The sequence below is a fragment of the Rousettus aegyptiacus genome, unplaced genomic scaffold (genome assembly GCF_014176215.1).
Source record: "Rousettus aegyptiacus isolate mRouAeg1 unplaced genomic scaffold, mRouAeg1.p scaffold_m13_p_10, whole genome shotgun sequence".
NCBI classification, from domain to species: domain Eukaryota; kingdom Metazoa; phylum Chordata; class Mammalia; order Chiroptera; family Pteropodidae; genus Rousettus; species Rousettus aegyptiacus.
In genome coordinates this window covers 2808553-2831086 of record NW_023416285.1, presented here as the reverse complement: position 1 = coordinate 2831086, position 22534 = coordinate 2808553, and the positions used below count along the sequence as shown (strand labels likewise).

General features: G+C 54.8%; 2 protein-coding genes and 1 long non-coding RNA gene across 5 annotated transcripts; all 3 read left to right on the top strand.

Annotated features, from left to right (window-relative positions):
* Nucleotides 1-1516: 1516 nt before the first annotated feature.
* On the top strand, nucleotides 1517-3653 carry LOC107519033 (MORF4 family-associated protein 1). 2 transcript variants are annotated; one of them, XM_016161248.2, is made up of 3 exons: nucleotides 1517-1630; nucleotides 1750-2182; nucleotides 2649-3653. In XM_016161248.2, exon 2 carries the CDS (start codon nucleotides 1787-1789, stop codon nucleotides 2168-2170), a length of 384 nt encoding a protein of 127 aa, XP_016016734.1. In that variant the 5' UTR covers nucleotides 1517-1630; nucleotides 1750-1786; the 3' UTR covers nucleotides 2171-2182; nucleotides 2649-3653. The 2 variants fall into 2 exon arrangements, with proteins under 2 accessions (XP_016016734.1, XP_016016733.1); XM_016161247.2 differs by having other exon boundaries at nucleotides 1627-2182.
* Nucleotides 3654-11792: 8139 nt separating this feature from the next.
* Nucleotides 11793-13848, top strand: LOC107519036 (putative MORF4 family-associated protein 1-like protein UPP). Of its 2 annotated transcripts, none has more exons than XM_036227475.1 (2): nucleotides 11793-12397; nucleotides 12764-13848. In XM_036227475.1, exon 1 carries the CDS (start codon nucleotides 12023-12025, stop codon nucleotides 12380-12382), a length of 360 nt encoding a protein of 119 aa, XP_036083368.1. In that variant the 5' UTR covers nucleotides 11793-12022; the 3' UTR covers nucleotides 12383-12397; nucleotides 12764-13848. The 2 variants fall into 2 exon arrangements, with proteins under 2 accessions (XP_036083368.1, XP_036083367.1); XM_036227474.1 differs by having other exon boundaries at nucleotides 11820-12397; nucleotides 12815-13848.
* Nucleotides 13849-16069: 2221 nt separating this feature from the next.
* LOC118608645 lies at nucleotides 16070-18492 on the top strand. The gene is made up of 2 exons (XR_004953021.1): nucleotides 16070-17551; nucleotides 17841-18492. It is a non-coding gene; the product is annotated as an uncharacterized LOC118608645 (long non-coding RNA).
* Nucleotides 18493-22534: the final 4042 nt, after the last annotated feature.

Here is a 22534-nt window from a genome sequence, read left to right as displayed (position 1 = left end):
TGCTCTCAACCAGATGTGGAGATTTGTGCCCAGCAGAAACCACCACAAATCCCTGTTGGAGACGCTTTCTCAACAAAACCTGTTAGGATTCCCCCAAATTAAATTCAGCCAAATATTACAAACACGCCCAGAAACAAAGCACCACATACGAGTCAGTCAGCAGAAACTAAAGACAACTGATACAAGAATTGTCAGACACTGAATATAAAATGACTATTAAATATTTAAAGAAATGCGAGATGATTGAAGAAGGAAAAAAAGAAAGAAAAGACTATCAAAATTAACCAGACAAGGAGAGGGACATTCCTGGCCTCTACCCACCACACACCAGTAGCAGCCCTTCCTCCCAAGTGGTAACAGTTAAAATATACCCTGGGGGACAAAACCGCCTGCAGTCCAAAACATTCTGTTCTAGAGGAAGGTACAGGATCAGATACTATGTAAGAACGTTAGACAACTGAGCAAGCAGCTACATAACATTAAAACTTGGAAATAATATGGGATGCCATCAAATCTAAGAAGCCATTGATTTTAAGGTTGACCATTATTTTAGGTGATGCTCAGAGTGAGAATACACTACAATGAAAGTGCGAATCGATGTCTTATGTCACAGAAACTGAAAAAAATGCAGATAATTTAACTGTGAAAAAAAAGTATAAGAATTCTCATGACTCTCCTTTCTCTTTGTTCCGAACTCTGTCCCACTCGAAAGCAGGAATTGTGTCCCTTTGACCGGAAAACAAACCGAACCTACTGCACCTGTGCAAGCTGGATTCCTGCCATTTCTCTTGCTGCTCTGTGACTGAGCCGGCAGGGTAGGCTGGGGAACTAAGTTACCTGTCCTTAAAATTTTGTGTTGCATGAATGTTCAAGCAAATTCATTAATGTGTGACAAGCTCTGCTTACAGGTTTGGAATTAAATAAGAACCCCACCACCACCACACACACACACACACCCCAAATACACTCACATGCACCCGTGGTGCCCTGACGCTAGTAAAAGGCGTGAAGGCGGGTCAACGAGGCCCTTTTCAGCTGAGCTTTGGGTCTGGTAGAGCCTCAAGCCAGGATTTCTACCCTGGAGTTTCGGGGGCTCGGCCTGCTGAAGACACCCAATCACTTCTGACCGCAATCCAAGCAAGAATAAAAACTACATTTTGAGACGGCTGGGAGGGGTCCGGTGTCGGTGGTACTAGAGAAAGGGGCTGCGAGGGTTAGCTCTGGGATGTCACGGCCTCTCAGTACATTATTACGTAGCATCTTCCTCGGTTCCTGTATTAAGGTCGCGTTTACATCTTAAAAGCATGCAAATTTCGCGACCGAGTAACCCCCTACGAGGAGGGCGCACCAGAAACCAGAACCGATCGCCCCAAATCTAGCGTAACGGCGAAGCGAGCACGAGGTGAGGAGTAAAGGGAAAGACGAAAGCTACGTGCGCGTGCGCGTGCGCGTGCGCGCGGTCGCGGAGGCGCTGGTTGCGTCTCTCCCTCCGTTGACGTGCGCGCGCCCGCACCTCGTTCTACCCGCGGCGTGACCGTAAAGGGGCGCGGCCGTGTCGTGAAAGGGGCCGCAACACGCAGGGAGCTGGTTGACGGCTGGGGACTCCATTTTGTTCGCCGCTGCTCTGCTCGTAAGTCGCTTGTTTCCGTGGCTTCTTCCGAGGCGAAAAGTTTTTAAAGGGTAAAAGTTTTAAAGAATATTCTGGAACCCTGTTGCTAAGCATAGCGAGTCTCCATTTTCTCTCTGCAGCAGACGTCGGTGCTGCGGTTCCGGAGTAGCGGGGAGAATGCGGCCCTTGGACATCGTCGAGCTGGCAGAACCGGAGGAAGTGGAAGTGCTGGAGCCCGAGGAGGATTTCGAGCAGTTCCTGCTCCCCGTCATCAACGAGATGCGGGAGGACATCGCGGCCCTCACCCGGGAGCACGGGCGGGCGTACATGCGGAACAGGAGCAAGTTGTGGGAGATGGACAATATGCTCATCCAGATCAAGACGCAGGTGGAGGCCTCGGAGGAGAGCGCCCTGAACCATCTGCAGAACCCGAGCGACGGGGTCGAGGGCAGGGCCGCCAAAAGGTGCGAGAAGGCCGAGGAGAAGGCCAAGGAGATCGCGAAGATGGCAGAGATGCTGGTGGAGCTGGTGCGGCGGATAGAGAGGAGCGAGTCGTCGTGAGCGCGGGCGGCGGTAAGGCCGAGGGCGCCGGGCGGCGCGTTGCGTAGGTGCCCTCCGCACCGGGCGCAGGTTGGGCAGAGGAGAGGCTCAAAGCGTGCTCGGTTTTTAACTTCAGGACGTGTTAGCGGATGCCGTTTAATTTTCACTTAACGCTGGTGATTAGAAAACGGTCGTCTCGTTAGCATGCGGCTCGGTATGTGTGGGGTCGGTAGATATTTACGGAATGCTAACCCTGAAATTCGCTAAGGGACCAAGGTCACGATATGGGCCATTGAGCGAGGGGGGGATAGAAATAGAGAATTTTTAGACGGACTGTTGTTATTGGATAATTCCAGATTTTGCTAGAAGATTGGCAGGAGTCAGATGGCATCCAGATAAACTGACGTCCCGCACGGCTGGTGACGTTCGTGAGGCTTGTTGGTTGGGTTTTCCTCGGGATTCATCTCTTAACGATGAGTTTCTCGCAATTGTGCTTTAGGTTTACAGCCAATGGATTCTGGTCAACTGATGGAGATTGGCTGACACCCTGGAGAAGCTGAAACCAGAGAGCCTTTTGTTTTCTCTTTTTTTCTGTCTGTACTCTGTCCTCATTTACACTACGTTTCTGCTGTGGTCTGTGGTTGATGACCTCAATATGAGTTTTGACTGTTAAATGTTTTTGTTTGGGGGAGTGACTTTTATTTTGGGCGACGCTCTGACGTCCGACGAGAATTAGGGCCTTGAGCGTGAGCTCGCGCAGCGGTCATATTTGTTCCTGGGCTTTGGTTATTTCTAAATTTTGAGGTGTTTCGCTCTTTCTTGTGTGATCTGATAGCTCCCTGGAACTTTGGGTCCGTGTGACACATGAGACTCAGAGTTGGAGTTCTCCAGCTCTGGAGGTGCTGGAGGAGCGGCTTTATTTCTAGAAGACTCCATGCAGCAGCCGCTGAAGAAGCTGAAGAAGGGACCAGACGTCAACCGGGAATGTGAATGGGGCTGATGGGCCAGGACTGATGAATCGGAAGAAGGGGGTGGAAGATGGTACTGTCTGTATTTTGGGACTTGAATTTTCGTGTGAGACCAAAGGAGGAGAGATGTATTTTGTTCAAAACTGAATTTTATGTGGCACGCTATCCGATGTAACCTGTCTGGTCAGTTTGTTTGGACAACCTAACTCAGCTTTATTTGACATGGAACCTAGAATGGAGGATGAGATCTGAGTGTTCTGTACAAGTCAATGTTTTACCGTGATGCATTTCAGGGGATTCTGGGTATAATGTGAAATGTTTGCCAGCCCTCGAGGGGCTAGGGAAGGAAAGCAAGGACTGTCTGCATTGGACCCTAAAGTGGACAGGGACTAAGTGTCTTCAAGGTTCATAAGTTGTCCAGCTGTAAGTTCATTTGAATAGCAGACCTGACAAGTATTTGAGGTCAAAACCCTACCATGTGTTAAAAAATTACCATGTTAATAAAAGTATTCATTTGCTTGAAAAGAACCTAAAAAGTTATTGACTAAGAAATTGTACTTTTTTAAGAATGAAATCTCTCTCCTTGATTGTCATCGTTGCCAAATGGAGGATGAATTTTTTATGGTATTTAAAGCTCTCGGTAAGGTCTCCAGTCAGAAGGAAGACATCTCTGCTGCTCTGGGGACTGCGCGAGGAAAACATGCTCAGTTCTTAGCGTAGGAAGGAAATCGAAGCACGTTCTACTCCAGGCCTTGCGCTAGTGACGTAGTGGTAGGCCACAACCGTCAGTGGGGTGGTAGGTGCCCCGCCTCAGCGATGAAGAACTTGCTCCCCCAGCTGCTGGGAGTGCTGCTGACGGGTGCTTGGGAGCACTTCGCTGGCCAGCGTCAAGCCCCGTGGCCCACGTCCAGTGACTAATGGGCTGGGGGAGGTCTAAGGGCTCCGTCTCACTGCTACTTAGGACAACTCTGAAGGGTATCTCGGCTTCAGACCTCACGCAGTCTGCTGAGACTTGTCACGACTGCATCCCAGCCCGCTCTCCCTCTGCCCAGCCTGGTGGCCCTTTCCTCAGACATTAACCCCAGTAAACTTCCCTGCGCTCTTCATAGATTCCACTCTTTGGAGAACCCAGTTGATACTAGGAAACCACGTGTCACAATCTAGACACCATGTCTTACAGCACTGAGGGCGAGGATTAAGAGCCTTTCAGAACAAGTAACTGGAGAACTTGGCCTTAAAGGATGAGGACAACTACCAAGGACAAGGAGAGAATGAGGGGCATCCCAGGCACAGGGAACACTGAAATCCCAGATTCAGAATTTTTTAGTTCTGATAAAAGTAGGGAGAATGGAATTATGAACCAGGAAACAACCACCACCAAAACTACATTTGGTATGAGCTAAAATTAGGAAATTATCATTGGTACAATACCGCTGGACTGCGGACTTGATTCTGATTTCACCAGTTTTCACTAAGGCGCTTTTTCGGTTTTAGCGTGCCGCGTTGCATTTGGTAATCGATTTTTAAACGGGTAATACACGGGGAACGAAGTTCAAAAGATAGCAGGGCGATGGCGCCCCGGCTCCGCAGTCCCCCTCCGGCGAGACAGCCACTCGCCGGTGGTGTCGCCCCCCCAGCATCGTGGGTGTTGCAGCACATCCGCACGTAACTCCCCGGCTGTGTGTGTTTGTTTTTTTTTACCATAAATGGTAGCACACTGTCGTCCTTTGAGTTGCCTTCCCCCGAAAACCAGTCTGAAAGTCTCACCCTCTCTAAACATCGAGATTTGCATTTTTTTTAACAGCTGCATAGTGTTCATTGTTCTAGAAATGTTAAGTTCAGAGGTGATTGTTTTACAAGTTTGAGAACTAGTGTCCTAAATTCTCTGACTCCTTAGTTGCTTTTCCTTTTGACTTCAGTCACAGTTGCAAAGCAGCCACCCGAGTCCCGAGTTCTCTGGGTCCTTAAGTGTCTTGGCTTGCCAGTAATTGGAGGCACAGCTGAACCTTGAATTTTCTAAGCAGAGAATCTGATCAGGAACTATTCTGAGAGGCTAGAGTATGGCTTGGGTTGCCAGAATTTTTATGACATCCATGTGTCCCTCGTGAGTCCCAAGCTCTTTGTCCCCTTCCTGGCTGGCTTTCAGAGTCACGGAAGGCTGTGCAGAATGTCCTGTTGGGGGTTCTCGGGCAGGTTCCTGACGCTGCAGAGGCTGCGTGAGGCTAGGACCTCACTGCTCAGGTATGTCAGGTGTGACAGGTGCTTTTATATCAGAGCGCTGTTACAGAAAGCAGCACAGGAACCTGGGGGATTGTGTAACAAAAGCGCCAATGAAAAGTGGCAGCAGAGTATATAGAATGTTCAAAATTCACCGGTCTCGCACTTGGTCAGAATCGGACTGCAGAGGCCACAGAGTAGTACCTCAGAGGCTTCCGCATCCGGGTGCCGCTTCAGCTGAGATGACCCCTAGGAAGAGAACATTTAATTCCTGCGGACATTATGGGAGGGCTGGCAACAGCCAAGGACACAATCGGCACGGGGCGGGGCGGGGGGAGATTAGGGAAAGTCCGGCTCCGGTGACGGAGGGCAGTGCGAAGAGAACTTAACCTGCCAAAGGCTGCCGTGGAACAGAGGGGCCGGGGACCTGGGGTCCCGGCTCCCAGTCACCCTGCTGCCCCTGCTGCCTGGCCTCTGTGACCTTGAGCAGACACTGGTTTGTCTCAGGTTCCTTCAAGCCCTGGCATTCTGTATGACTTCTGGAACTAAAGCTTATCGGAGATAAACTGCTGTGGGCGCCATCAGTGCTGTTACCACACAGATTCCAGTCCTCCACCTTCCAGGCACACAGGATTGCTCTCCCCGGCTCTCCCTTCCCTCTGGCGTAGGGACCAGCAACATCGAGGTGGTGGGCGATGATCCGCCTGGGCTCCACTGATGAGCATGGCTCCCTGCCAACGTACGATGAAACGTAGCACAAATGCGGAAAGACTTTAGTTGTTTTATCCAGGCGGCGGATAAACGTGATGTGGCTTGAGTTTCTACCACTTTCCCAAAGATGGGGATTTGTTACCTGGTTAACACTGAGGCCAGATAAATCGATCCAGGGCTCGCCCCAGTCATGGCCCGAAATAAGCCCGCCCCTGGTCCATTCTATTTCCCCCTCTTCCGATCCCTGTGTTCTGCAGTTCCTTCCTCCCGATTTATATCCCCATTCCTTTTTCCTTAAAGCGCTCCAATCCGTGACTCACACGGTCCTACACTCTATTCCCAAACCCATTCACGTTATTCTTCGCCTCTTCAGAGAATGTGTACCACCTTCACAGCTGAGACCAGACTCCGCCAAGCATTGGGCTTTCCTGCAGCCTCGCTGGAGATGGTCCAGGTCCGAGCCGCACTCAACTGCCCAGGGGCTGTGTTTCTGGGGGCGGGAGGGGGAAGAGGAGTAAGAAAAGGTGTGGGTTTTGACGAGAGCATTATCGCAGCAAAGGACCATGCACACGCACGCTAAATTCTTGATCTGAACTCCCAGCCTCCAGAATGGTGAAAAAATTTCTGTTCTTTAAACCACCCAGTCTCTTGTATTCTGTCGTATTCCACTGTGGCCGCCCTAGCAGATTGGCAGGTGACATACCCAGAACAGGAAACTCCCAAGACAAAAGGCCGACGAGTGGTTGCTGGGCGCCCAGGGATGAGGGAAGGCGGGAGGTGGAGCTGTTCCTGAAGGGATAAAGGATGTTTTCAGAGGGGAAACCGGGAAACACAGCAATCGCTGGTCCATAGCATTTCTGAAACCCCCCTGGGCCGTTCGCGGTTTCGCCCTTACGGCTCGGGCTCAGCCGTGCTGCGTGGGAACAGCCTGAACCCGGCTCTGGCCTCTGCGCTCTCAGCTCCAACCTCTCAATCATCTTTCCTTTTTCATCCAATATAACTAGGGCTTGCAGCTGAATAGTTTTTTCAGCCTGCTTCTTGCCTATAGAAATTTGGGTTTCCAAAATTCCTTTTCATTTTGTATTGTCTCCTTTAGCTCAAGCTGATGAAGTGCCTTTTAACACTTTGTAAAATTCTTACTAATTTATCCATAATTGATTAATAGATGAACCCACAAAAGCCACACCCACGAAACTCACTGAAATAAGCCCTTCTCTACCTTGGGCTCCGGTGACACTTGCAAGATCTATCAATGCCTTTAAGATCCTTAGAAAGCCTTCTGTGTATCTGAAAGACTCGAGGAGTCTTTGAAGGTTCTGCTCACTCCAGCCAGGTTTGAGGGAGGATTTGCACTCGCGCCTTTGATCTCCTCTGTAAGCCAGGTTTCCTGCAGCCACCTGGATCGGACCTCCGCCCAGAAGCCCTCTCAGTGTGAGCGCTGTTGGCCACGGGAGGCTGACAATGACAGACTTTTACCCGCAAACCTGGTTAAGCCTGAGTCACACATTTAAACAGGTGCTTCTTGAGCTTCTCTGTCTCTTTTTGCTCTTCACTGCAAGCGACTAGAAGCCAGGCGACACCTCGAACACCGCCTGCACGTTTCCTCGCTCCGCCATTCATCAGGTCCACGTTGTTTTCCATCTTCCCGCCAGTAGCAGTTACCGAAGGCTCGGCTGCTGTACCCCAACTGCCCCTTTCCTCCAGACCCCTCACTTTCCTTAAAGCCTTCTCGAGGGCCATCAGGCGTTTTCTGTCTCTGCAGTATCTTTGCGACATCCGCCCGGTCCCAGGGTCACTCCCATGTTTTAGATTGTCTTGGCAGCACCCGCTTTACAGATACTTGTCCCTCTTCCAGTTATCTACTACCGGTCAAAAAAAAAAAAAAAAAAACTTAGCGGCTTAGAACAACAAGCGCTTCTTTCTGGCACTTTGTCAGGAATTTTGAGGCAACACAGCTGGGCGGTCGGGCTCGGGGTCTCACGAAGTTGCAGTCAGACTGTGACTGAGGTCACCCCGAAGGTTGCTCTGTTCACGTCTGTAGTTGCACCAGTTATTATGGACAAAAAGTGTTAAGCGGCTGATGTCTGGAACTTACCCAAATTTCCTACATTAACGCGGACAGGAATAAATTTCCCTTTTTAAGTCTCTACACTCTCGCGATTGGTCACTTGATGGAAGGCTTCTCCCAAGTGGGTTTTAAATTCACAGATGATTCGCAGGAACTGAATGGCGCTGGGAAAAGCTGGCATCAAGACTTTTATTACTTTCTCTCCTGCTACATCTGTCCATCACCTGCTTCCCCAGAGTCTGATGTGGTCTACGGCTGGCAAAATGTACAAGGTTCTGAAAACCTCATTCTGCATGGCGTGATGATGAAAAGTGGCTGTAGTGACAGTTACGTTTTCTAAAATTTGTGAGTCTGGCGCTGTACATGCAGACAAGTAAGACACAGAAGAAACTTGGGTTCAGGGTACAAAAGGGGATGAAAATGAGAGAGGCTTTGGAGGTACCAAAGGGATGAATACCCGAAAAAGATACTCCCAGCTGAAGTTTCTAAAGAAAAAACCCAGAACATTTGGGCATCCAGTTGAGATCCCCCCATCTGAGATTGAGCCAAATAAAAATATGGAAGAAAGGAGAACTTGGCACTTTAGTTTATTTGGGACTATGATCTCACCAAGGAAGCCTTGGACGCCATAAATCCCAGTAACAATAATAAACATCTCTGAAGTGTCTGCTGTACGGCTGGGAGTTGCATGACGTGGACTGGCTCCGTAACGAGTGCGGGCCAGCCGATCCGCGCCGGGCCTGCTTGGGGCAGCCTGGTTTAATGTTTCTCTCATCTTTCTCCTTAGACCAATGAGACAACCCAGTATGTTCTTCTCATAGCAAAAAGGCAGGGACACGAGAGTGACGATGGCCATCTGTGTGAGCATGTTCCAAGCATGTGCTTGTGTCATGTTTGCTAGCATCTCATTGGCCAAAGCGAGACACAAGGCAAAAGAATGGGGATCACTTATACTGTCTACCACAGTCTGTCCCCATGGCCCCCAGCTATGCATGTAAAATTTTCTCTCCCCATCCAAATAGCCCCCAAAATTTCTTCCAATAATGGCATCAGGCTAGAAGTCTTGTGAACCACATCAGATTTAAATATGGCTTTTCATGGTCCAGAGGCCTATTAACGTTTAAAAAAACTAGTTACTGCCCACTGTCTTGGTTCAAGCCACCATAACAACTAGCATAGACCAGTGGCTTAAAACAGTGACCCATTTATATCTCACAGTTCTGGAGACTGGGAAGTCCAAGGTCAAGGTGCTCACAGATGCAGTGTCTGGTGAGTCTCCTCCTGGCTTGCAAACAGCTGCCTCCGTCACTGTATCATCACTGGGCATGGGGAGGGGGGAGAGGGAGGGGGAGGGGGAGGGGGGAGGGGAGGAGGAGGGAGAGAGATGGCGAGTGTGCTAGCTGGCTCTCTGGTGCCTCTTCTCATAAGGTCACTATTCCCATCATGGGGGTTCCGCCCTCACAACCTTATTACCTCCCAAAGATCCCAGCTCCTAGTAGCATCTCTTTGGGTTTCGACACATGAATTTGGAGGGATACAGCACAGTCCGTAACGCCCACATGGACCCAATATACAGTGGTGAAACCGGGACTCGATAATGCCCATTGGTAAGGGAAGAATGAGCAACGCAGCAAGTCACCGAATTATAGCAATTTTGACATTCTGTGGGGCTGATACTGTCCAGTGTCTCTACTTTAAGGAGAGAGAAAATTCTTTGATTAGGCTTTGGTTCTGCAACCTACGAGTGGTTCGCTAGGACAGGGGCTGGCAAACTTTTTCTATAAAGAGCCAAATAATAAAACGTTTAAGGTTTTGTGGGCCAAATACAGCCTCTGTCACATATACCTGTTTTACTTTCTTTTTCTTTTTTTTTCTTCTCTCTCTTTTTTTTTTACCGCCCTTTAAAAACATGAAAACCATCCTTACTTAGCTCAGGGGCTGTAATTTGCAGCCCCCACCCTCGTCCACTCTTCTTGACACTGTGCTCTTCAACGCCGTGTCCTGCCTTTTCCATCTCGCTCCTTGACCATTCCGAGGAGAGCATTAGGAATCTGCCCCTTTGGCTACTGGGCCTGCTTTCTGCTGGTAGAAAATTGGGATTCTAGAAATCTCTTTTCATCCAGACCAGCAGCTTTTTTGCTGATATGGTTTCCTAAGTATTTTATCCCATTCCATTCACATACCAAAAGCAAGACAATTCTTTCTGAGATATGTTTAGCTTTCTAGACTTAATTACTGCTACTTTTGTCATATCTGGCTGCTGGGAGATCACACCCTGAGCCTGGAGCCTGCGCTAGGCAGAATTGCGAGGTGGCTGCCTGTGATCTTTGCTCCCTGGTATTACTCCTGGGATTGTGTTGCATTATATTGCAAAAGGGAGACTGTTCCCATGCACCTAATCTTATCATGTGAGCCTCTTAAAAAGCATTGTTTTCTCTAGCTAGGAGCAAAAGGTACCTGTGAGAGAGGTTCCAAGGACAGGAATTAGCTGACATGCTGTTGCTTGCTTTGAAGATGGAGGGGACCACGTACAAGGGCCAGAGACTGGCCTGTAGAATCTGAGTGACCCTAGACAACCAACAAGGAGAGTCTTCCCAATATTTCCTGCCAGAGACACAGAATAAGCAAGCCTAGAAACTTACCTCATCCATCCCACAATGACAACATACAGTAGTTGCATTAAAAATATATATGTTGAGAAATAATGTTAAAGCAACATTTATTGAGCTTTTGCTGTTTGCCAAGCCCTTGAGGGCTATAGGGAAATACAAGACTAAGTGCCCACGCCTGTGGTGGCTGAAAAATGACTACTAGAAATGTATTACTTGCAGGAAATTACTGCTCGGCTAGCGCCATGGGAACATAGGCTATCGCTCATAGGAACGTAACACTCTAAACAGGCTTTCTGCTTCTGTAACCCCGCTTACGCACTGACCTGTGAGGTGACAGGTAGTGAACAGAAGAAAAATAGACCTTTGTGTTCAGACAGAATGAAGAATGGAGGTTTGGGCTTAAAAACTCTGTACCTCTACATTTCGGGGCTGCTTAATTTGGGGTCTGTGTACCCCTGGCAGACCCAGCCGGCTGAATAAATAGTGTTTCCTATAACTCCCTGAGTTCTGGTGGTCCGTGTGTCTTTCCGGGGTTGGCGGCTACAACGCTCCCAGCATGTTTTCTCAGAGATGCTTACACAGCAAAGCGCAGAACGAACTCTTTCACTCTCGTTCCCCAAGGCACACTCGGGGCCAGGTGGGGGTGAGGAAACGGTGTGGAATCGGACCCACGCTACAGTCTGGGCAAGTGAGACCCAGACAGAACCAAAGCCCAAGGCAGAATCAAACTTATTTTTTAAACAAAGCTAGCGGAGGCTGGGTAGGACGGAAAGGCCAGGGTCACTGGCATCGGCACGGGGATGTCGCAGTTCCCGACTGCCCAAGGTTAAGAGGACGGCCTTGGACACTGGGCAAGCTACCTAGTCGCTCGGGGCGTTAAGAGTCTAACGGCACCAACTTGATCTGCTTACAACGACCTAGAGCGTCAGGGACCTAGCGCATCGCACAGGGAGCGCTTCGCAGGGAGCCAGCCTTTCCATCGCTGCCAGCGCGGAGCAGCGGACTTCAAGCCCCGCGAGCGCCGGGTCCGCAGACCCCGGGCTCAGGGCGCCGGGGGCGGGGCGCGCGGCGCGGTTCCCACGGCGGCGCGGCCGTAAAGGAGCCCCGGCGTGTCGCGAACGCGCCGCACGGAAGCCGAGCTCGGGCCGACGGCTGCGCGTCCATTTTGGACGCCGTTTCTGCTGCGAAAGTTGAGAGGACCTGTTGCTCGTCGCCGTGGCGCGTCCGCCGAGCGCAGCCCCGCGCCCGGCGCTCGCTGGCGGCCGGCCGGCCTGTCGGGCGCGGTGAGCGGGGCGCGATGCGGCCCGTGGACGCGGACGAGGAGCGGGCGCCCGAGCCGGGCTGGGAGCGGCTCCTGCGCCCGGGGCTCGCCGCCGCGCGCCGGGACGTGACCGCCCTCGAGCGCGAGCACGTGCGCGCGCACCTGCGCGCCCGCCGGCGGCTGCTGGAGATCGAGGGCCTGCTGGACGAGATCGCGCGCGAGGTGGAGGCCTCGGAGCGGGGCGCGCTGCCGGCCGCGCGCGGCCCGGGCGCCGAGGCGGAGCGGCGGGTGCTGAAGCTGTGCGAGAAGGTGGGCAAGAAGGCCGCGGAGGCCGCGCGGATGGGGAAGCGCATCGTGGAGCTCCACCAGCAGATCGACAGCCACGACTGTTGCTGAAGGACGCGGGAGCGGGTACGTCTCGGCCCGCGCGGGCAGCCGGCTCGCCGCAGGGTGCTGCGTGCTTCCCCGCAGCGAAGCGCATCGACACTGCGTGGTGGGGGTGGGGAGGCTGACACCGCTGAGCTTTCCGCTCAAATATCTTTTTTTTTCTTTAACGTTGGTAATTAGAAGAAAATAATTTGGTACGTAGCTGTGAGACATAGAGACACTTTTGGTAAAATATTTGCAGAATGCGGATCAGCTCAGTCACTGGAGTGAGAACCTAGGTCGATGAGAAAAAAAGAAAGGAGGAGCGGGCGCGTTAGGCAAGTGTCAAACGGAAGCACAGGATGGAAACCCGTAAATGTTGTGATGAAATTGAGCGTTTCCGATGCACAGGTGGCCGGGTATTGACGTTGCGATGATGAATTTCCCCCGTTTGTGCTCCAGGTTATCCGCCGATGGAGTCCGTTCAGCCGGTAAGAAGGACTGACTGCTTGGAGAGGCTGAAACCAAGAGAGTCATTCTTTTTCTCTCCCTTGTTTTTCTGTCTGCGTTTTCACCATGGTAAACACTAAATCTCCAGTACCGTCCTGGTAGATGATTTCAGTATTACGCTGTCATATGTGGATTATGATCACCAGGTGCATTCGGTTTGGAAAAGACAGCTTGTCATTAAATGCTCTTACGTAAAGAAATAGGCCCGAGATTGTAAGCTGCTGTATGGTCATATTTGTTACAGTGAATATTGTATTTTTTAAGTTTGCAAGTATACTTTTGTGCTTTGCTTTTCTTTTTTTTTACATTTCCTGGAATTTGGGGTCCCATGAGAGGGACTTGAGGTCAGAGGTCTGCAAGAGAGAAGACACTACTTGGCTGCAGCTGCTTAAGCAAGAACCCCAACCCCAGGCAAGGGTGTGGATCCCTCTACTTTGGATAAGATTGAGAAGGCCCAGAGAACGGTTGGGCATGTACAGATTTGGGGACTGTGTAGTCCCTCAGCTCAAGGAAGAGAGCTGAGTCTTGGGGAGCGGGGGAGGTTGGTTTTCTCAGCGATGTAATTAACTGGTAACATCAAGTAACCCCTCTGGTGAGTAACCTAGGCTAGGGGATGAGTTCTAGGTACTACATGTATTTGCTGCCTTTGGGGTAAATTTTCAGTATAATACAGTCGTGCATTTTAGGGGCTTCTCTGCCACAAATGCCCGTGACCTCTGGAAGGGTCGAGGGGGAAAGTGTGGCACTGGCTACAGTGAGCCCCAGACTGATAGCAGGAGGCGTCTTCCAGGCTCACGTGATGTCCAGCCTAGGTTCTCAGAGCAGACTTCGCAGGGGTTGAGATCAGACCTCTAGCTCGTTATGATAAACTTCATTGCCTGGAAAAACAAATGGCGAAACCAGTTTTTAGAATCTTTGTACAAATGATCAAAGCCATTCACTTGGCCAGGAAAAGGTGAGATAAATAAATTTCTTTCAAAGTGAAAGTCTCGTTGATTGTGTGTTGATTGTGTGTTGATTGTGCGTCTTTGTCCTTGTCAGTTGGAGTCTGGTGCTTCTGGTTTAGGAGCGCATTCCAAGGGCTGTGGCCCCAGGGTATTTGAGCTGCTGGGACTTCGCACTGGGAAGGGGGAGGGGGCACAGCAGGAAGGGACCTCTGGAAGGAATCTGGTCTGGCCCCCACCTTCAGGAAGCTGAAGTTCAGTCACCTATTTACTGTGACCGTGGGCCGCTCCACTCTCCACCGGACACGAGGAATGTCCAGGAGAGATGACGAAGTAGGAGTTTGAGACAGACCTGTAAACACAATCACAGCATGGTGTCCTCGGTGCTGGTCTCCACATGCGCCGGGAGCCCACAGATGCGGGGCCGCGTCCCTGAGCAGACGGCGAGCTTGTGCACTTGGATCTGATGTTCGTGAGGCGCTTAGAGCAGTGACTGGCCGTGTGAGACAGAAGTTCTGTACCGAAAAGAGCATTGGAAGACAGGGTGGTGGGGGGAGGTGTTGCCATTTTACCCGGGTTGGGCAGGTGCCATCTCTGAGATAGTGACGTTTCAGCAAAGATAGATGCGTGGTACGCACAGGGATGTCCAGGGGAAGTGTTCCAGGCAGATGAGACAAGCAGGGCGCAGAGACGAGAGGCAGCACGAGGCCCCAGTGGTGAGGAGCACAGGGGAGGTGGCAGGTCAGCAGGAGCAATCGCGTCAGCCGTGAATGACACGGGGCGGTTCGAGGGTGTAAGGAGGGGAGGGACGCCATCTGACCACTCGGGAGGAGGCCCGCTGGCCGCTGTGCTGAACATTGCCGAGGGGCAGAGCAAGGCTGAGAGCTGGGAGGCCAGGCCGCCTGCGGAGAGCAGGGTCATGGGGGCAGCGTGGTCACTGCGCCCTGAAGGTGTGTGGCTGATGGGCTGTGCCATGGGACTGGATGGGGACCTGCGAGGACCCAACCACAGTTCTGTTTAGGTAGCCGTAGCATTCGTCAAACCAGGGCAGCTTTGAAAGGGAAAGGTGGCCCTAGTAATAGTTAGCTGGGACCACAAGCATGAACCCAGACTGACACAGGCCAGCAGGTGTGGGCACCCTGTCGATAACGTGGTGGGAGCACCGAGCATCGGGGAGTCTGAGAAAGCTTTTCAGACCAGCGACACTGGGTCTGGGCCCGGAAGCGGACGCACAACTACGCAGCAGCACCCCGCGGCACAAGGGACGGAGGGGCGGAACTGGCCCCAGGAGTCCCTCAGCGGGTGGAGTGGCGTGCTGGAGAGGGTTCGTGGGTGTTCAGGGGGAGCGGGGAGGCCAGGGGGCGGGGTAGGAGCCCGAAGAGTGTGAACTTGATCCCATGGGTCCTTTCTCCACGTGGGACCCGGGAGTGCTGTACGGTACCTGACGTATTGGTGCATTCTGAAGAGTCAACTTTGAATGTTTGACTGGAGAAATGTCTTTAATTTTTAAAATGACACTCCTCCGGCCAAGGGAGTCTCACGCTGGGGGCTGCTTCCAGCTGCGTCCGCGCCCCCGGGTCGCGCAGAAGGCAGGTCCCGATCCTGCGGGCAAGCACCTTCCTCTGCCCTGCCGGGGAAGCGCCACACCCTCGGTCACACCCTCTGTCGCAAGGCCCTCTGAGCGTGGTTCGCTGACGGCTCGTGAGAAACAGTAGTGGGGAGCCCCGGAGAGGCTGAGGGAGACGCAGGGGTGGCGGGGCGGGGAGCAGTGTGTGCGACGCGAGCCACTGGTTTCGTGGCGATGAAAGTCGTCAGAGTGGGAAGCGCGGCGTCCGTTTCGGTTTTTTATACTTCCCTATATTGAGAAAACTAATGACTAAAATACTAAAATGATAAACATTTTGTAATATAAAAACATTAAATGAGGATTAACGGTAAACCGTTAAAGCGTGCGCAGCGTCCAGCGCCCTTGCGGTCACCGCTGGGAGTCCGGCAAGGGTGGGCGGACGCGGCCGGCAGTGCGCACCTGCGGGCCGCCGCGACAGGGCGGCAGCCAGCGCGGTCCCAGGCCCCGGGCACGTGGGGCTGTGGCCTGTGCACTGAGCGCTTCCTGTCACTGTCGTTCCCAGCGCCCTGCGTGGCTGGGGCCGCCTCACCTTGTGAGGGAGAACGTAGGGTGCAGAGAGTACCGGGAGTGCCAGAGCCTCCAGACGCCCCTCCCCGCACGGCCCTACACCCTCCTGAGGCGAGGGGACCCCAGGAGGACCCCCCCCCCCCCACGCTGGGAGAGCGGGAGAGAGCCGGGGCTGCCAGAGCATCTGAGATCAGGCGGGACATGGCCCTGCCTCTGGCCCCCGCCCTTGGTTCCTCTCTCCAGCTGCCAGGGCTGCCCCGTGGGGAGTGGCTGCACCCCCAGACTCAGTTCTGAGAGGAGGGACGAGCCCCATTTTGGCCCCAGGTCCAAGGTAGCTTCTCCTGCCCAGCTGTCCCAGGAACGGAATTTCGGCCCTTGCCTCTGGTGTCCTCCAAGGTGAGGTGAGCGCCCATGCCCCCCACCCTTTCCCCTGCACCATGGGGGGTGTGTTGGGGCCAGATCTGAGCCTCCCCCGGATGGCCAGCACCCAGGAGCAGGATTCCCCTGTCCGCTGTTTGCAAAACTGAACCTGGTGCTGACACCCCCACCCCATGTTTCTGCTTCAAACAAAGGTCATGGGGCAGAATTCACGCCAGTGACAGGGAGACGCAGCGAGAGGAGACGTTTGAAGGACGTTAACACCTTAGTCTGGGGTCGGCTGGGACCGAATTCGAACATGTGGAAAGGTGACCTGAGCCCCCCAAATTGTCCTGGGTTTTCTGAATCCTTGTCAGCCAGCAGTCGTGACTCAGAAGGAGACTCAGTGACGTTTATTAGGACGCGATCTGGAGGCGGCCGGCAGCGAGGCCCTGCGTCGCGCTGCGGAGCGTGACACTCCAGGCCCGCGGAGGTGGCCGGAAGCCGCTCCCCGGCCTGCCGCTTCTCTGGGAGGGTGGGCTGGCTTTTCCGTCCCAGTGCCCTTGGCCAGCGGTCAGTTATTTCACTGCCATCACCAAAGCCACTCCGCCCACGACTCAGCTCGCAGAGGCCAGAATCACAGACCCCGAGCTCCGCAGAATCCGCGTCCGCACCCAGCTCTCCCCACCACCGGGGGCCTCGCCCGCTGCCCGCGCCCAGCTGCATCCCAGAGCTTCCGCCGCACCCGCGCTGGTCTGCAGATGTGCCTCGCTCTCTCCCGGCTCCACCCCTACACCTGCTGGTCCCCGTGGCGAGAGTGCTCGATTTTCTAGACAAGTGGTTCTGACACCTGGAAGGTTGTCCCGCTCCATCTCCCAGCCTCCCTTGCGGCTGGGGGCCCTGCCCCAGGGTTTCTAGTTCAGAGCGCTGATGCTGCTGGCCTGGGGACCGCACACTTGGAGGACCACTCGTCTAAACGAGCCCCTTTGATCAGCACCACCTCCCTCCTCCAGAGGCTTCCTGTCCTTCTGGGTGGGGTCTGCCACTCTTCGGGGCTCCCACAGGCCTCTGGCATGACACCGACCTGTCACTGATGGACAGTTGGAGCATCTGGCACAGAGAAGGCAGCCGGAACCGCGGAAGGAAGAGGGGGAGAGGCGTGGGAATGAGTGCTGAGTGCCGCGGGGTCCCCGCACCCTCTGCAGTTAATCCTGCATCTTCCCCACCCTTGGATTCTCTCTGCGCCTCTGAAGGGTAACGATTATTTTCACCATTTCTTAGAACATTGATCTCAAGTTGCAGGACTTGTCCATGGTGTCACACAGAGAGTAAAAGGCAGGAATTAAGGTGAAGTCAGCCTGAGATTTTCTACAATGTCAGCATTCACGGTCAGGCAACGTGTCCCCCAAAATGCATGTCCTTCCCAGAACCTCAGAAAGGGAACTTATTGGGGAGTAGGGCCATTGCAGATGGAGCGAGTTAAGACGCAGTCATGCTGGGGTAGAATGGGCGCCTAATCCAGTATGGCCGGTGTCCCGAACAGAGACACAGACACAGGGAAGGAGGCCACGCGACGTCAGAGGCAGGAGCTGGAGTAATGCAGATGCCAGCCGCGAAGCTCCAAGGACGTCGGCCACGGCCCGAGCGGGGAGGGAGGCTGGTTAGTGCGGTCGCCTGAAGAAAGGTTCGCTAATGGCCACTCTGGTCCAGGCTCGCTGCCGCCTTCCCAAGCAGCTGTGTGCCCGGGGCAGGGGCCCGGGGCAGGGGCCCGGGGCAGGGCAAGGCCCCAGCCGACACAGCTTCATGGTATGTGACCCCTGACATTCAGCTTGTCCCTGAAGAACTGGATTTCTCAACCCTCGCTTCCTCCCTCACCAAATATTTGAGATGTTATCAAGGATAAAACCGGTTTGACCCTGGAGCCGTGTGCAGTGAGTAGAGAGGGGTCAGCAAGCCTGGGCTGGTTCACTGCATGTCCCTGCTCTGAGCCTCGGTTTCCCCTTCTGCAAAGCGTGGAGGTCACACAGATGGCGAGGCTCCTCCTCCTCCTTCCCCTTTCTGCTCCCTGCCGGGGCCTCCACTGCTCCCGGATGTCCTTTGGGCAGGTGGCTGCAGGACCCTTGAACCAGGCATGGCCAGAGGGCCCCTTCCCGTGAAGCCCCTTCCCTGGCCTCCCCCCCTCCAGCCTCGCCCTCCTCCTCCCAGTCTTAGGCCAGCTGCCGAGTGGGCCTCAAAAGGGCAATTCAGCACAGCTGAAGACCAGACCACTGATCCTAAGCTGGCTGCACAGAGGGGTCACCTGGGGAGCTTTGGGCCAGCCCAGCCGATGAAGTTGGCAGCTCTGGGCAGGTGGGGCCCAGGCAGCTGGCATTTAAAGCCACCCATGAGCTCTGCCGTGCGGCTGCAGCTGTAGCAGCTGTAAGGCCCAGGCCCGTGGTGTATCAGGTCCACGAGGCTACCCGCAGGCCTTTCCTGGGCTGCGCCCTCCCCTCTCCAGCCCAACTCGACTTCCCATCCCCCCGAAGTGTCCGTTCTCCGAGCCTTTGCTGCCCCCCATCCCTCAGCGCTGTGTCCTCCGGGCCCACCTCCCTCGGCAGTCTCCACCCTTGGCCCTCTGCTTCTCCCCTCCCCCGGCCATCTCTCCCTCTGGCCCAGGACCCCCGAGGACCCCTGAGGTCAGGATCTGAGTCCTGATCTTGCACCGCTCCTCCCATGCCCAGCCCGGTGCAGGGACCTGGTGACATGAACTTCCTGGGCCAGCGTGGTTTGGGCCTGTGCTGGCCAGGCTCTGTGCTGACCTGGGGCCATGCATGAGGGGTCTGTGGTCATGTTTGCTGAGCACAGATGTCCCTCTCAGATGCCTTACTTGACCCGGCCTCTGGAAGTTAGAGAGCTGTTCCCACCAGGCCTTGCCTCGCCCACCCCCCACCCCCCACCCATGGCTTCTCCCGAACTGCCCCACCCCGCCGCACCCCAGGCCCGGACCCACAGGAAGCACTTCCTGCCTGTCCATCCCCCAGGGCGGTGGCAGAGGCTAGGCGAAGTCCTGGGCTCATTTTGCCCCCCTGGGTGGTGAGCACGCCCCCCCCCTTTGGGTGGTTCTTTGCCCTAATGTGGAGGGAACCGGTAATTCCAGTTCCAGTGTCAGACACTGGACGTGGGAGGGGCCCAGCGCCCAGCTGTCTGGGTCAGCCAGCGGGCAGTGGGTGATGGGGAGCAGGACCTCGGGGAAGCCGAAGGCCCTACTAAGGCATGTGGCCCTGTCGAGAGCAAGCTCTCTGGTTTCTCCATCAGGCCTGGCCACATAGCACCAACTCCCAGTTACGAGGGAGCGTGAGCCGGGGCAGGGCCTTCGTGCTAAGGGCAGGAGCACTTGCCCCATCCATGCCGCAGGCAGCAGGAGACACTGGATAACCACAAAACCGGCTCGGAGCGGTCCCGTTCTGTTAGACACCGCACTGAGTCGTTTTCCGGAGACAGCAGACGGGGACTGCGGGCTCATGCAGCCAGAGCGAGCACAGGAGAGAACTTCGGCCTCCAGCTGCGCTTGAAACCAAAGTCCCTGGAGCCAGAGGACTGGAATGTGACCGGAACTCGAACACCCAAACCCTTTCTGAAGCTAAGGGTCCATTGTCCAGGAAGGCGTGGTGCTGATGGCCCTGTACCATAAATGGCCAAATTCCAGGATTCTCCAACTAAAACGCCCCCACCAGCACTTGCGCATACCTGACCCCCATTCCCCAGCCCCTCAAGGACGCTTGGCCCGGTCCAGCCAGCAAGATCGATTTGATCTCGATCAATAAAACTTTCCGAACCCCGAACCCCGACGTTCTGTGTGCCAGCCTTCCGAAGCACCAGGCGTGTGGTCTGGTATCGGTCCCCTCCCAGCTCCGGGGGCCTGGGCCCACGAAGGTGACAGCCCCTCAGATCCTGCAGCTCCCTGGTCTGCTGCTTGGCCGTTGCTCCTTTTACCTCAGGACCCCACAGAATCTGTAAAGGACACCGCAGCACCAGCGACTCCTGGGCACCCATGCGTGGTGGGTGGGAAGAAAAACAACCTCAGCCCGCCGGAAGGAAGGCTTTTTTGCACGATGCAATCCACAGTCCCCTTTTAGGAAGAAACGCTTTCTAGCAAATGCAATTTCTGTTAAATTTTTAATGGAGTCGAGACCTGGTCTGGGAAGTTAGTCGTCTCCCCATGTGGAGACTGCTGGCCGAGGCCAGTACCTGGGCGTTGTCCCCCATCTGTGTGCACTGGGACAGTGATGACCCGGCCACTTTTTTTTAAGTCCCAACAAAGTTCTCTAACAAGGGAGGGCTCCGAGTTGGCCTGCCTGACTTTTGCAACAAGTCGGAAAACAAAAGTTTGGAAAAAACACACATTCATAACTAAATTTTCTGATAAAACCATCTTCTTTTTTAGCAAAGACATGGGAATGGGGGTTGTGGGCGCGCCACGCCGTGGATCAGGCCCACGCGGCCCCTGCCCTGTGCCCGGCCTGCCACGGGCCCCACAAAGCCCCCTCTCGGCAGCGCCTTGCCCGGGCACGTGCCAGCCCCGCACCCAGCCCAGCCGGGCCCAGGCGAGGCCGCCGCCACTGCTGAACCCCGACTTTTTCTGCCCGTCTGGGAGCTGTCCTCTGGGTCTGATGGACTCGCTCCTTGACCAAACTGAAGCCTGACTCCTCCGAACCCTCACCCTGCAGCCGGCCCTGTCTCCAGCCTGCCTGGCCCGGCCCGCAAGAATCACCAAGTCACTCCACACCTTGGTATCTGACTAAGCTCCCTGTCCCCTGCCCCCCGCCCCAGGTGGAAGTCCTTGGCCTGGCTGGAGCGAGAATCCTCCTAGTGATTTTCCATCACCGACCCCCTCGCTCCGCTCCTTGGCTGCAGACGCCCAGTGTCCCTCTCCTGTTCGGAGTCGAGCCCGGCCCTGCTGCCCTGTTTCGATAGTCAGGACTCCGGCTGCAATAGGCCCCCGTAGTCTTCCTCCTGTTTAACAAGTGTCGGGAGTCATTTTTCTTCTGGTGGGGCCTCTGACACTGCGGTCTCAGCGTGACCCTTTCCCAAAGTGCAGCCCTGTCTCTGAGTAATGGAGGAGACAGCAAGAGAAGTGTCAGCCGAGCCACAGTCAGAGGCGCAATGTGCTGAGCAGCCCCGCGGCCAGGCTGGGCGGAGCCTGCAGAGCGAGGGGAGGTCGCCGCGGGCACTGCCGACAGCCCGGGCCCCACACCTGTGCAGGGGAACCAGGGGCCGAGAGCCAGTCACCCCCCGGGGCTAACACCGTGGGGACCTGTGGACCAGCGGCGGGGGCGGCCGGCAGGCCTCTGGCTCTCCTCTCCCGCACGCTCCTCCCGCCCTCGCTGCGCGTCCACGTCACAGGTCACGGGCTAGCAGAGCTTTTTAATGTAACTCACGGGAACTGGGGAACGACGTGGCACCCGGGTTCCGCCAGCGCTCCCGGTCCCTCTCGGAGCCCTCACTCCGCCCTGCCGCCGTCCCTGTCCCTCTGCCTGAGAGGAGCCGCCCTCGACGCCCCGTCTGCCAAACTCCCCTTCTGACTCTGGCTGCGGCGGGCGCCTTGACTTCCCTCCTCACTCTCCGCCAGGGCCTTGGGTGCGCTCCCCCTCTCCCCCTCCTGCGCTGACGAGGTCAGCCCGGTGGGTCCTCGACCTAGACCCCACACTCTGCTGCTCCAGACACAGGCCCCAAGGAGCCTTCACCAGGTCTCCGCCCTGTAACGGCTGTGGTCAGGGGAGCTGGCCGAGGCGTGTCAGCTGTGACTCACAGGGTGTCTTGAGAAGCAGGTGACAATTCCATAATCGTCCTTGTTCCAATATTCATTTACTCGGACGTTTCCTCCGTCCACCCACTGAGTGCCAGGCCCATCTGATATCCACCGGAAGGGGGTCAGAGGACAGATCCACACATTCATTACTCACTAGGCAAGCTCACCAGGCACCCGCTGCTTCATTTGTCCCCCAGGGTGGAGGACACTATTGTAATTCAGTGACAACCCAGGGACAGGGGAAGCACAGTAAAATGTGGGCACCCCTCGGCAGCCTGTCCACCTGCCTGGGGGAAGATTCCAGACAACAGAACCAGGAAGCGTTTGGTCCAGACAGAGCAATGCAGAACAGGGAGGGGCAGGGTTTGCTGAACAATCCGCCCTATTGTCCCACCCTCTGTGTCGATTTGAGGCTGGGCCCTATAAAGTGCCCAGAGGCCGCTCAGCGG